Consider the following 11,730-nt stretch of genomic DNA (forward strand, 5'->3'; position numbering starts at 1 on the left):
CGTAATGACATCGATGAAATTTCTGATACCTCGTGGAAGATGGAGTCTAACATGATAAAGAAGAGCCTGTCTAGCTAGCCAAGGAGACTGCCTGCAACGAAGCCCCAAAACATTTCCAGAAAGGTTTTGCATTCGCATTGGCAAACATTTTCTCGCTTTGGAGCAGGCAAGTCATCCTTGGCTACCAAACCGAGACTCTTATCTTCATGTTTAGGCCTCTCTTCCCATTCAAACCCTAACTCCCTGCTGTTCATTGGCCTCTGACTCTTGCATCGTTTATATAGCCAATCAAAGAATAAAGATCAGATCCAAATCGCCACATCGCTTTTGCCCCTTCATCAATTTGCCCCTGGTTTTCTCTCCCTCCTATTCTTTCGAAGATGAAGAATTCAATGATTGGAATATATTCTCCATAGAGAGAAAAGGGAGGGAATTCTTGCATGACTACTGGTCCCTCCCAATTGATAAGCCCCTCTTAATTCTCAAGGCTACAAATATGGCATTGGCCAGCAGTTGGATTTGATTGATGCTTATGCAACTCGCAACAAAAAAGGAAAAAAAAGGGTCAAAAGTATCAGCCCACTGATTTGTTCACAGGAATTTTGTACATTAGAACCACAATTCTCAGTAAATAGCAATTCTAGCTAGAAGGAAAATAAGATACATTTACACGAAGAATAGCTTTGGCTGTTAACTGATTTTGGGAGGGATTGTAGTAATTTGAATTGTGTCATTATGCTGGTGTTAGTTTTCATGTCATCGTCAGAAAAAAGTCAAAGTTTTGGTCCAATATGATGAAAATGATTTTCATGATTAAAAGGGTCAAAATTTGTAAAAGTCATGTCATTTTCAAGCTATTCATGTTTATGCTATGTCGGATGGGGATTCTCATCATAAGTTTGTCCAGTCGAAGTTTGCCACCCCTTTCGAGCCCCAAAAAAAAGTTTGTCAACCCTACTACACTGTCACACCCTCAAATTAAGTTACGAGTATTGAGTCAAAATTAAAGAAAATGGAAAATTCTCGAGTAAAGTTAAAAGGGATTTTGTAAGCAAGTGCACGGAGAATTACCAAAACAGTCTTAAATGTAATGTAATTATGTTAATTCAGTCCTAAACCTTTCTTTTTTGCCTATTGAGTCATGAACCTTTTGCATTTTTATCAATTTAGTCTATCTAACCAATTTTGACCGGAAATTGCTGGCATAGACACCTGCCATCCTACTCGGTGCAGCCGGCGTTGTTGTGGACAATTTTTAATAATATTTAAAAAAAAATCGAATTATTTATTTATTTATTTTGTCTTTTCATTTTTCCTTTTTTTTCTTTTCCTTCTCTCTTTTTTTTTTCCTTCCCTTCTTCCTCTTGTCGGTCACCGGAGCTTGGTGATCAGCCAAAGGCGAGTGCAAGCCTCACTTGGCGACAATGAGGTTTGGGTCTCGCTCCGGTGAAATCAATATATGACTTTTCGTATTATGTTATTTTTGTGGATTTCTATATCTGATACATCTGGCTCTACCCAATTAAACAAAAATCCGACAATTACTCTCTATTTCCAAAATTCAAGAAATTGGGGGAAAATTACTTTCAAAATCCCATAGTATCAGTTTACTATAACGGTGGTGGAGAATATAAAAAATTAAAAGGGTTTTCTTGTCTCATGGGACTACACATTTACAATCACCTTCACACACATCCCAACATTATGGGATTGCGGAGTGTCGTCACAGGCATGTTGTCGAAACAAGTCTTACATTGCTTCATCAAGCGTCTCTTCCTTCCTCCTTTTGGTCCTACACATTTTAAGCCGCTGCATTTCTAATAAATCGTCTACATGCATCGGTCTTAGGACTCAAATCTCCTTTTGAGACTTTTTTCGACTTCTGTCCAAATTACTTGAAACTTCGAGTTTTCGGTTGTCACTATTATCCTTGGCTTAAACCATATGGCTAGCATAAACTTGAATATCGATGTATTTTTCTTGGTTACACTCTTAATCAAGGTGCTTACTAATGTTACAATCATCAACAAAACAAAGTCTTTGTCTCACGTCATGTAGTGTTTGAGGAGTCCATTTTTCCTTACTCCGAACACGCTTAACCGCTCCATCGTACTAGTTCTCAATCCCTATCTCTAACACCTCAACGTACCTGTGCACCATCTCATTTTTTAATAAAGAATTCAGCCACCTCTTCCAACACCAGATGACTAAGCCATACCATGCATGGTCCAACAAGTCCTTCGAGTTCAATGGATGCAGAAGTTCTAGATCACTAGTTGAATGGCCTCATAACTTTGGTGGAGAACACCAATTTAACGTCCCCCAATGCAAATCCATCATCAGCCACTGAAGCGTCATCTATGCCTCCAATGGACTCGAACACTTCATTCCGCCCCTCCACCACAATTCCTTCAATGCCCACATGTTTTCATCCGATGATCACTCGCTCTCAGAATAACATTTACAAACCCAAACAAATACATTCAGCCACCAAGCATCATTTACCTCCATTACTTGGACCAATGTGTGTTTCCCAAGCCTCAAAAGATCCAAAGTGGCGAGTTACTATGTCGGAGGAATTTAACACAATTCTCTGAAATGGTGCATGGCAACTTGTACCACTTGAGCCTCATCATAATATTATTGGCTACAAGTAGATATTTCGAGTCAAGCGAAACTCAGATGGTAGCATAGATTGGTATAAGACACGGCCTATCGCCAAGGGACTCCACCAATGGCCAGGACTTGACTATGATCATATGTTTAGTCTAGTTGTTAAACCCGCCACAATGCACGTTGTTCTTTGTCTAGCCTTATCAAATGGTTGGCCCCTTCTACAATTGGATGTCAACAATGCCTTCTTACATGGCACTCTTATGGAGGAAGTCTATATATACCAACCACCAGGTTTTGTCGATTAGTCGCATCCGAATCACATATGTCGATTGAAGAAGGCTATTTACGGTCTTAAACAAGCCCCTCGCGCATGGTATCAAACACTTATTTCCTTTGTCATCTCGTTTGGATTCATCCAATCCAAATCAAATTCCTCACACTTTATATAAAAACATGATGGCATCACTGTTTATTTCTTGATTTATATAGATGATCTGATCCAGACAAGAAATGATACAAAATTTTGCGAGAGCTTTTGCATGTAAATTCTCACTAAAGGATCGAGGGGATCCACATTATTTCTCGGGAGTTGAGGTGATACACATAAAGTTCGGTCTTTTTCTCACACAACACGAGTATATAAGGGACATTCTTGATCGAGCAACCATGTTAGGAGCCAAGGAGATTACCACCCCAATGGTTACCGATAGCTCTCTCACTCTTGTTGATGGATCACCTCATACTGATGCAACTTAATATAGGAAGATTATCGATGCTCCTCAATATCCTGCATTCGCAAGGTTTGATGTTTTTTTTTGTCGTCAACAAACTCTCTTAGTTTAAGCATCAATCAACAGAGTTACATTGAAGTGCTGTCAAACGTGTTTTACATTATCTCAAAGGGACTATTAATCTTGGCCTGCACTTGCAAAGTAGTCCCTCCCCATCGCGTCATGCATCCTCTAATGCTGATTGGGCAGGCAATCTGGATGATTGTAAGTCTTATATTGGCCAGAATCCTATATCATGGTGCTCTAAAAAACAACGATCTGTTGCTCGTTCAGCAACCAAAGCTGAGTGTCGTGCTGTTGCTGCGACAGCTTCTGAGTTCACATGGATTCAATCTCTCTAGCATGAACTTGGAGTATCTTTTTTGACCACACCTAGTGTCTATTGTGATAATATTGGTTCTACGTACGTGTGCACTAATCCCATTTTTAACTCCAAGATAAGACACATTGCCATTGATTATCATTTTGTTCGCGACATGGTTAACCAATGCTTGTTCAAAAGCCGCTTGTCCCATGTCCACTCATGATCAACTCGCGGATGCACTAACAAAGCCTCTTGCACGACAACGGTTTCTTCATTTACGGTCCAAGATCGACATTCACAATGGAACGCCTCTTTTGCGGGGGCGTATTGGAGAAAATATTTCTTAACAGCAAAGCAATTCATAAAATTACCCTCAATTAGATCAAGACCAGTCAAGCAATCCTTGTACTCTTGGCAAGTGCAACGAGAGTTTCCAAAGCTGACAAATTCATTTTATCTTCTTTTTTTTTGTATAGAGGATTTTATCTTTCCATATACAAAGGCTATATAACAAGGAAAGTTATTGTATTATAGTTATTTTTTGATGTCTTTCTATAAACCATTAGCTGCCTTGTACTTTAAATATATGTGAGAAATAACAACAAAGCTGCCTTGTACTTTAAATATATGTGAGAAATAACAACAAAGCGTATCTTGTCCAATTCTTCAGCTCTCCAATTAAATATGTCCACGCTTAGTACAAGACAAAAAAGACCAGACTAAGTGTAAGGGGAGCGATAGAATACTTAAATATTAAACCACACATTTATCTAACAGCTTAAACTTTTAGAACAATCAGCAGTGGTCCCACCAAACTCTCACATGGTATTAAAGTAAGAGCGCTCGAGTTCAAATCTTTACAGGCCTCATTTGCCTCTCAATTAACTATGTTCACCCTTAATACTAGGCAAAAAGATTAGACTAAGCATGAGGGGAAGTGACATAATATTTAAATACTAATTCACGCCTTCATCTAACAGCTTACGCTTTTAGAATAGTCGACAGTGGTCCTACCAAAATCTCACACATTTTAACCTCAAATATTATAATGTACGAGATGCGGGATCTTGAGCCACGTCAAAGGCAATCGATGTTTAGTTTCATTTGTGATTGCATTATGTGATGGAAGAGTTTATTGGATGCTTAAATAGATAAACGCTCAGTTCATGTAACTCTTAATCTTCTCTTAAGGATCGGTCGTAGCTGCGTAAGTTCTCATTGGATGACGCCAATTGAATTTGCTTATCGTGGCAATCTTCCAATAGTCCCTTTAGAGCTTCAATACAATCGGTGCTTCTTCCTAACCTATGTTGAAATAAGCTAATAGGAAAGAGTCTTTCCTTGGGTCCTCTATATCGAGGAATGAGTCCATTATGAATCTATGATAAAATGTTCTACACTATGGTTTTTATTTTCTGGTGCCGCCGGGCATAATACTTTTCTCAGCATTGCCACATACCCCACTTCTGGAAAACTTTCCTCTGTATAACGTGGGTGGCATTTGCACGCTCCTGATCTCAGTTCACATTAATCTTTTGATCACGTAAAATTCAATATGTGACTGGCCAAGATAATTTAATGGTTGAGATCAACCGCGTGATATGATTCATATGGTAATTTCTCCTCGTCCACCTCCACTTTTAACCTTTTTTCCTTTTAAAGGAGGACTCTCATTTGACTCCTCAATTTCTCATGATATAAGAATCTTGTTGATAGATCTCTTCTTATTCAAATGTGGGAGTTTAATAGATATGTTTTCAGGGATTCGATATCCCTATGCTCTGTCCATGTACATGCTATCTGCCTCCAGCTTCAATGGTGATCACAGAAGCTTTGCCGTATTGCTGAATCACGAAAATTTGCTCTTCCAAATGTTAGATTTGTGTTTCCTCAACTTGTTTTGGTAGTCTCCGTATGGCAATGGTGTAGAGAAAGTCGAACCTAGGTGCGCACCTCCAACTGGCAACGCCGTAATTACTGGAGAAGGAATTTCCGGCATGTGATCATCACTGACAATGATACGAGATCTAGTGATCGGACGCCAATTATTTTGCTTCACAAATCCGTTTTAATGAAACGAGTGTGTGCTTAATCTTATTGGTATTCAGTTAATCCTCATAATTTTTTGGATTAGGTTTTGTTTTGTAGTATTTTGGGTTTTACTCTGTTTCGATTTACTTTGCTATGAAATTTATATATTTCTCATATATCCTTTTGAGCAATGAATACAATATTCTTTCGACAAAAAAGAAAATTCCTGTTAAACATGCTTAATAGCGAAGTATTCCACTTTCAAAAGCATTAATTTTAGACATCATGGAGAGAGCTTTATGCCTTAAAAGTTGCAATATTTATTTATATAGATGCTTAACAAGAACGTGCACTTCGGTTGATGGAGACCGCCAACCCCGAATCATTAAAAACATCGAATGCCCAATTAACTAATACAAGTCATCCCTCGTTGGAAAAAGGCGACGGATATGAACATTCTCTCAAAGAAAAGTCCGTATTTGAAGTCAATCCCAAAGAAAATTCCCAAACACACTCTCCCTCCTAAGTCGGCCAAGTCCTTGTCCTCCAAGTAAACCAGTCCCTATAAATATTACTCTCGAAACGAAACCAAACCACTCAATCCAATCTCCCGAAGCCCCCTCCAATTATTCATCATCAATGGCTCCTCCTCCTCCTCCTCCTCCTCCTCCTCCTCCTCTTCCTTATTCCCCATCATCTGTCCACCCCCTCCTCGGACCGCCCGAATGCCACGACCCGCCGCCTCCCCCCCAAGCCCGGCCCGCTCCCGCCCACCCCTTCACCAACCTGATGGTTGCCAACTTCGACGACGACGGCGGCGACTTGCCTCGGAAGGGCTACACAGAGAACAACTCGGCCACATTCCTGTCGATGGGCAACCCGTGCCTCGACTTCTTTTTCCACGTGGTCCCTGACACCCCGCCCAGGTCCCTGACCCGGAGGCTCAAGTCAGCCTGGGCTCACGACCCGCTTATCGCCCTCGAGCTCGTGTGCAACCTCCGGGGCGTGCGCGGGACCGGGAAGTCGGACAAGGAAGGGTTCCATGCTGCGGCGAGGTGGCTATTCGAGAACCACCCACGGACCCTGGCTTGCAACGTTGGGGCCTTCGCGGAGTTCGGGTACTTCAAAGACTTGCCCGAGATCCTCTACCGCCTCGTCAAGGGCCCTGACATCAGGGCGAGGCAGAAGAGCGAGTGGCAACAGCGGAAAGGCACCAAAAGCACGCGGCGATTGCAATCATTTCCAGCGTTCAGCTGCTGCAATAAATCCAGAAGAAAGAAGGGGAGATATAGCTCGACGACGGCCACGGTTTCGGTGCCCAAGGAAGTGAGGGTCGCGGACGCAGTTGCGAGTAACCGGGAGCAGAAGCAAAAGGCGAGCGAGCTGAGGAACAGGAAGAGGATTGCCATGGCCAAGAAGCTCCTGGAGCGGTACAAGCGCGATGGGGACTTCCGGTTCCTCCATGACGCGGTGTCTGGGCACTTCGCCCCTTGCCTGACGGTGGACCTGCACTTCCAGAAATCCGGGGAGATCAACAGGATCAACCTCGCCGCCAAGTGGTGCCCTTCGCTCGACTCGTCCTTCGACCTCGTGACGCTGCTCTGTGAGAGCATTGCAAAGCGGGTCTTCCCACGGGACCGGTTTCCCGAGTACGAGGGCCTTGAGGAGGCGCACTACACGTACAGGGTCCGGGACCGGCTCCGGAAGGACGCCCTTGTGCCACTCCGGAGGGTCCTGGAGCTGCCGGAGGTGTACATGAGCGCAGGGCGGTGGGGCGACATCCCGTACAACCGGGTCGCCTCGGTGGCCATGAAACTCCGCAAGGAAAAGTTCCTGAAGCACGATGGCGATCGGTTCCAGAGCTACCTGGCCGACGTGAAGTCAGGGAAGGCCAAGATCGCCGCCGGCGCACTGCTCCCTCATGAGATTGTAGCCTCACTCGACGACCCCGACGGGGGCGAGGTCGCGGAGCTTCAGTGGAAGCGGATGGTGGAGGATCTATCCAAGGCGGGGAAGTTGGAGAACTGTATCGCGGTGTGCGACGTCTCGGGGAGCATGTCGGGGACCCCGATGGAGGTGTCGGTGGCGCTTGGGCTGTTGGTGTCGGAGCTTAGCCGAGAACCGTGGAAGGGCAAGGTGATCACATTCAGCGAGCGCCCTCAGCTCCAAGCGATACAAGGCGACGACTTGCGCTCCAAGACCGAATTCATCAGAACGATGGAATGGGGTTGCAACACCAACTTCCAGAGTGTGTTCGATAGGATTCTAGAGGTGGGCACCGCGGGGAAGCTGAAGGCGGAGGAGATGGTCCAGAAGGTGTTTGTGTTCAGCGACATGGAATTCGACCGGGCTTCCTCGAACCCATGGGAGACGGACTACGAGGCGATCAAGAGGAAGTTCGGGGAGCGTGGGTACGGGGTGGCGGTGCCGCAGATCGTGTTCTGGAACCTGAGGGACTCGAGTTCGACGCCGGTTTCGGCGAAGCAGGCGGGGGTAGCGCTGGTGAGCGGGTTCTCGAAGAACCTGATGAAGATGTTCCTGGAGGAGGAGGGGTGCATAAGCCCCGTGGCCATCATGGAAGCCGCCATCTCGGGCAAGAAGTACCGGGACCTCGTCGTGGTCGATTGATTGATTCCAGTTCTTTCCTTTGTTTATTTAGAAGTCCTAGGAAAGAACGGAAAAAAATGCAAAACAAAAACAAGTAAAGGGTTTTGTTTTTTGTTAATCTTGTCAGTGAATACCTAGCTGCTTTTATGTTGTTAAATTATATTTTTCTTGGTTGGATGATGAGATCACGAGCAATGGAATCCAAGAGGTAATCATGTAAATAGTTCTTTGAAAAAACTGAACGAAACGCATCCGCATTTCGCATCATTTTCTGTTCGCGGGCTTAGTAAATCCCTGAAGATCAGGGGGCAGGGGAAGAAGTCGAAACTGCTCGATCTTGAAGCTGATTTGGCCATAAGGAAGAGTCGTATGTTGCTTATGTTTTCTCATTTTTTTAAAGAGAGAGAGAGTGATTTGGTCGTGTAATCTTTTAGGATCTCTAAAATTCAGTGAAAGCATCAACATTGGAATTGGTAAATCGGGAAGCTTATGAAAATCTAGTCAAGCTGGGACCAGCGCGGCCTGTACTTCGAGACCTTGTGCATGGTGCAAGCAAGGGCTACTGTCAATTAGGTACTGAAACGAAATTATTTATTCCATCTTAAAATACTTTCTGTTGCTTAACTTACTTCGATCGATCCATCAACATCGATGTAGTTTCCAAAAATCCTTAATTTGGTGCTGAAATGAACCTTGTTTACGCACGACGTATATACAAGGTAGTTTCAAAACCCCATTATGGGACCATAGGAGAAAAAAAGAAAAAATGGGGTCTAGCATGGACGACAATAGCTCGGCAACTTAGCAAAGAATACCATACGTCGAAGCACGCATCAAGTTTTCCCAACCCACCTTAGAGATCTCATAGCTAGAGAAGCGGAGTCACCATCGACAGCTAAATGAAACTCGTCCTTTCCAATTGGACATCTTTTCCTCAGACGAACAATCCGTTCCTTTTGACGACCAATTTCGTTACAATGTCGATGAGACTTCTAAAACCATCGCGGAAGATGGAGCCTAACATGAAAGAGAAGAGCCTGTCTAGCTAGCCAAGGAGACTGCCTGAAACCAAGCCCCAAAACACTTCCAAAAGGTTTTGCATTTGTATTGGCAACATTTCTCACATTGGAGCAGGCAATTCATCCTTGGCTACCAAACCGAGACTCTTATCTTCATGTCTAGGCCTCTCTTCCCAATCAAACCCTAACTCCTTGCTATTCATTGGCCTCTGACTCTTGCATAATTTATATAGCCAATCAAAGAATAAAGATCAGATCCAAATTACCACATCACTTTTGCCCTTCAACGATTTGCCCCTTGTTTTCTCTCCCTCCTATTTTCCAAAGAAGAAGAATTCAACGATTGGAATATATTCTCCCTAGAGAGAAAATAGAGAGGGAATTCTCGCATGACTACTTGTCCCTCCCAAATGATACGCCCCTCTTAATTCTCAAGGCTACAAATATGGCGTTGGTCAGCAGTTGGATTTGGTTAATGCTTATGCAACTCGCAACAAAAAAAGAAAAAAACAAGTCAAAAGTATAAGCCCACTGATTTGTTCACAGAAATTTTTGTACATTAGAATCACAATTCTCAGTAAATAACAATTCAAGCTAGAAGGAAAATACGATACATTTACACGAAGAAACCTTTGGCTGATAATCGATTTTGTGAGGGATTGTAGTAATTTGAATTGTGTCATTATGCTGGTGTTAGTTTTCATGTCATTGCAAAAAAGTGAAAGTTTGTTCCAATATGATGAAAATGATTTTCATGATTAAAAGGGTCAAAATTTGTAAAAGTCATATCATTTTCAAGTTATTCATGTTTATGCTATGTCGGATTGGGAATCTCTTCGCCCCTACTGCATTGTCACACCCTCAAATTAAGTCACGAGTATTGAGTCAAAATTAAAGAAAATGGAAAATTCTCAATTAAAGTTAGAGGGGATTTTGTAAGCGAGTGCCTTAGAGCATTTTGCATTTTTCAAACAACAAAGTAAAAAAACTATTTAGGGCACGGATGATAACCATTATGTTTTAGAAATCAATTTCTGGCAAGATTTTTTTTTTATAATCTATTCCTTGGACGAGTTTCTGAGCAACAATATGTGTTTGATAACAATACAAAATTTCTCCCTCATGAGCGATCGACGAGTTCCTGAGCAAAAATATGCGTTTGATAATGACTGAAAATTTCTCCCTCCCAAGTGGGTGGACGGTAGGCAGGCGGCGGCGGCGGACGACGGAGAATGGTAGACAGCCTAGTGACGGACAACGACCAGCGGACAACGGAAGATGGCAGACGGCGACAAGAGGCGGCTGACAGTCAGAGGTAGGCGGGGGAGGACGGCGGGCGGCGGAGGATGGCAGACGGCGGCAGGAGGCGAATGACAGGAGGCAGCCAGAGGGCAACAATGGCGAGTACGAGTGGGCGGCCAGTTAATAGTAAGGGCGAGTGATAAAAAGAGTTTTTATTTCTACTTTCTGTTCTAGAAATAGAAAATTAGAATATTGTTACTTCTCATTTCTGTTCCAAACCTATTTTTGAAATCAAAATTTGTTTCAGAAATAGAAAAATGAAATTACGTTACCAAACGGATTTCTGTTCCAAAATTGTTTCTGAATAGAAAAACAAAAAAATAAAAAAAAATAGAATGGTTATCATAAACACCTTTAATGTTCCATGTATTGATATATGTAATCACTATATTGAAAATTAAATTGTTTCTAATTCACATGCGTAGTAAGTGCTAAAAGGCGCCCCTTGATATGACCTAATTCAGTGACCGTTGGAGGAAGAAGGGGAAGAAAAAGAGAATAGGAAAGAAAAAAACAAAAAATATATATATTAAAATATCATTTTTTTAAAAAAAAATTGTAAAAATTACTCATGTTGATAATTTTCGGCCAAAATTGGTCAAATTTAAAGTTTTGGACTGAATTGACATCCGTACAATCAGTGTAGGACTTTTTTGATAATTTTCTCGATAAACCGCGTACTCCCGGTAATTATAATGATGCGATAAAGTCGATACGAATTTTACAAAATCCGTGAGATTGGTTTACAGGCTCGAGGGATACAGGTGAAGTGCCTATATAGAACCTTAAGGCATGCCAAAAGGGGAGGACGCCTAGACAGTACACAGCCTCACTTGTGCACACGGTCAAGCGATGTAGGACTTCATCCCTACCCAGAGCCCTCTTTTGTCACTGGTGCACACCGAAGCGATATGGGGCTCCGTCCCTGTCCAGAGACCTTTCTTTTAATTGGTAATAAACTTAGAGAGTTAGTGAGATTAAGATCAAGTTTGAGAGAGTTCGCGAGACTAGCTCCCGGGCTTCAAAGACACATGTAAAATGCAGATAGAAGTTTAATGCA

The 11,730-nt window shown here is 42.7% G+C and overlaps 1 protein-coding gene across 1 annotated transcript; it reads left to right on the forward strand.

Moving 5' to 3' along the window:
- The first annotated feature begins 6,049 nt into the window (after positions 1 to 6,049).
- On the forward strand, positions 6,050 to 8,385 carry LOC115680145 (uncharacterized). The gene has a single exon (XM_030603881.2). It carries the CDS (start codon positions 6,382 to 6,384, stop codon positions 8,368 to 8,370), a length of 1,989 nt encoding a protein of 662 aa, XP_030459741.1. The 5' UTR covers positions 6,050 to 6,381; the 3' UTR covers positions 8,371 to 8,385.
- The last annotated feature ends 3,345 nt before the right edge of the window (positions 8,386 to 11,730 follow it).

Source organism: Syzygium oleosum, unplaced genomic scaffold (assembly GCF_021117445.2).
Source record: "Syzygium oleosum isolate NSW1041296 unplaced genomic scaffold, Sole_v2.1 Sole_v2.06, whole genome shotgun sequence".
Taxonomy (NCBI): Eukaryota; Viridiplantae; Streptophyta; class Magnoliopsida; order Myrtales; family Myrtaceae; genus Syzygium; species Syzygium oleosum.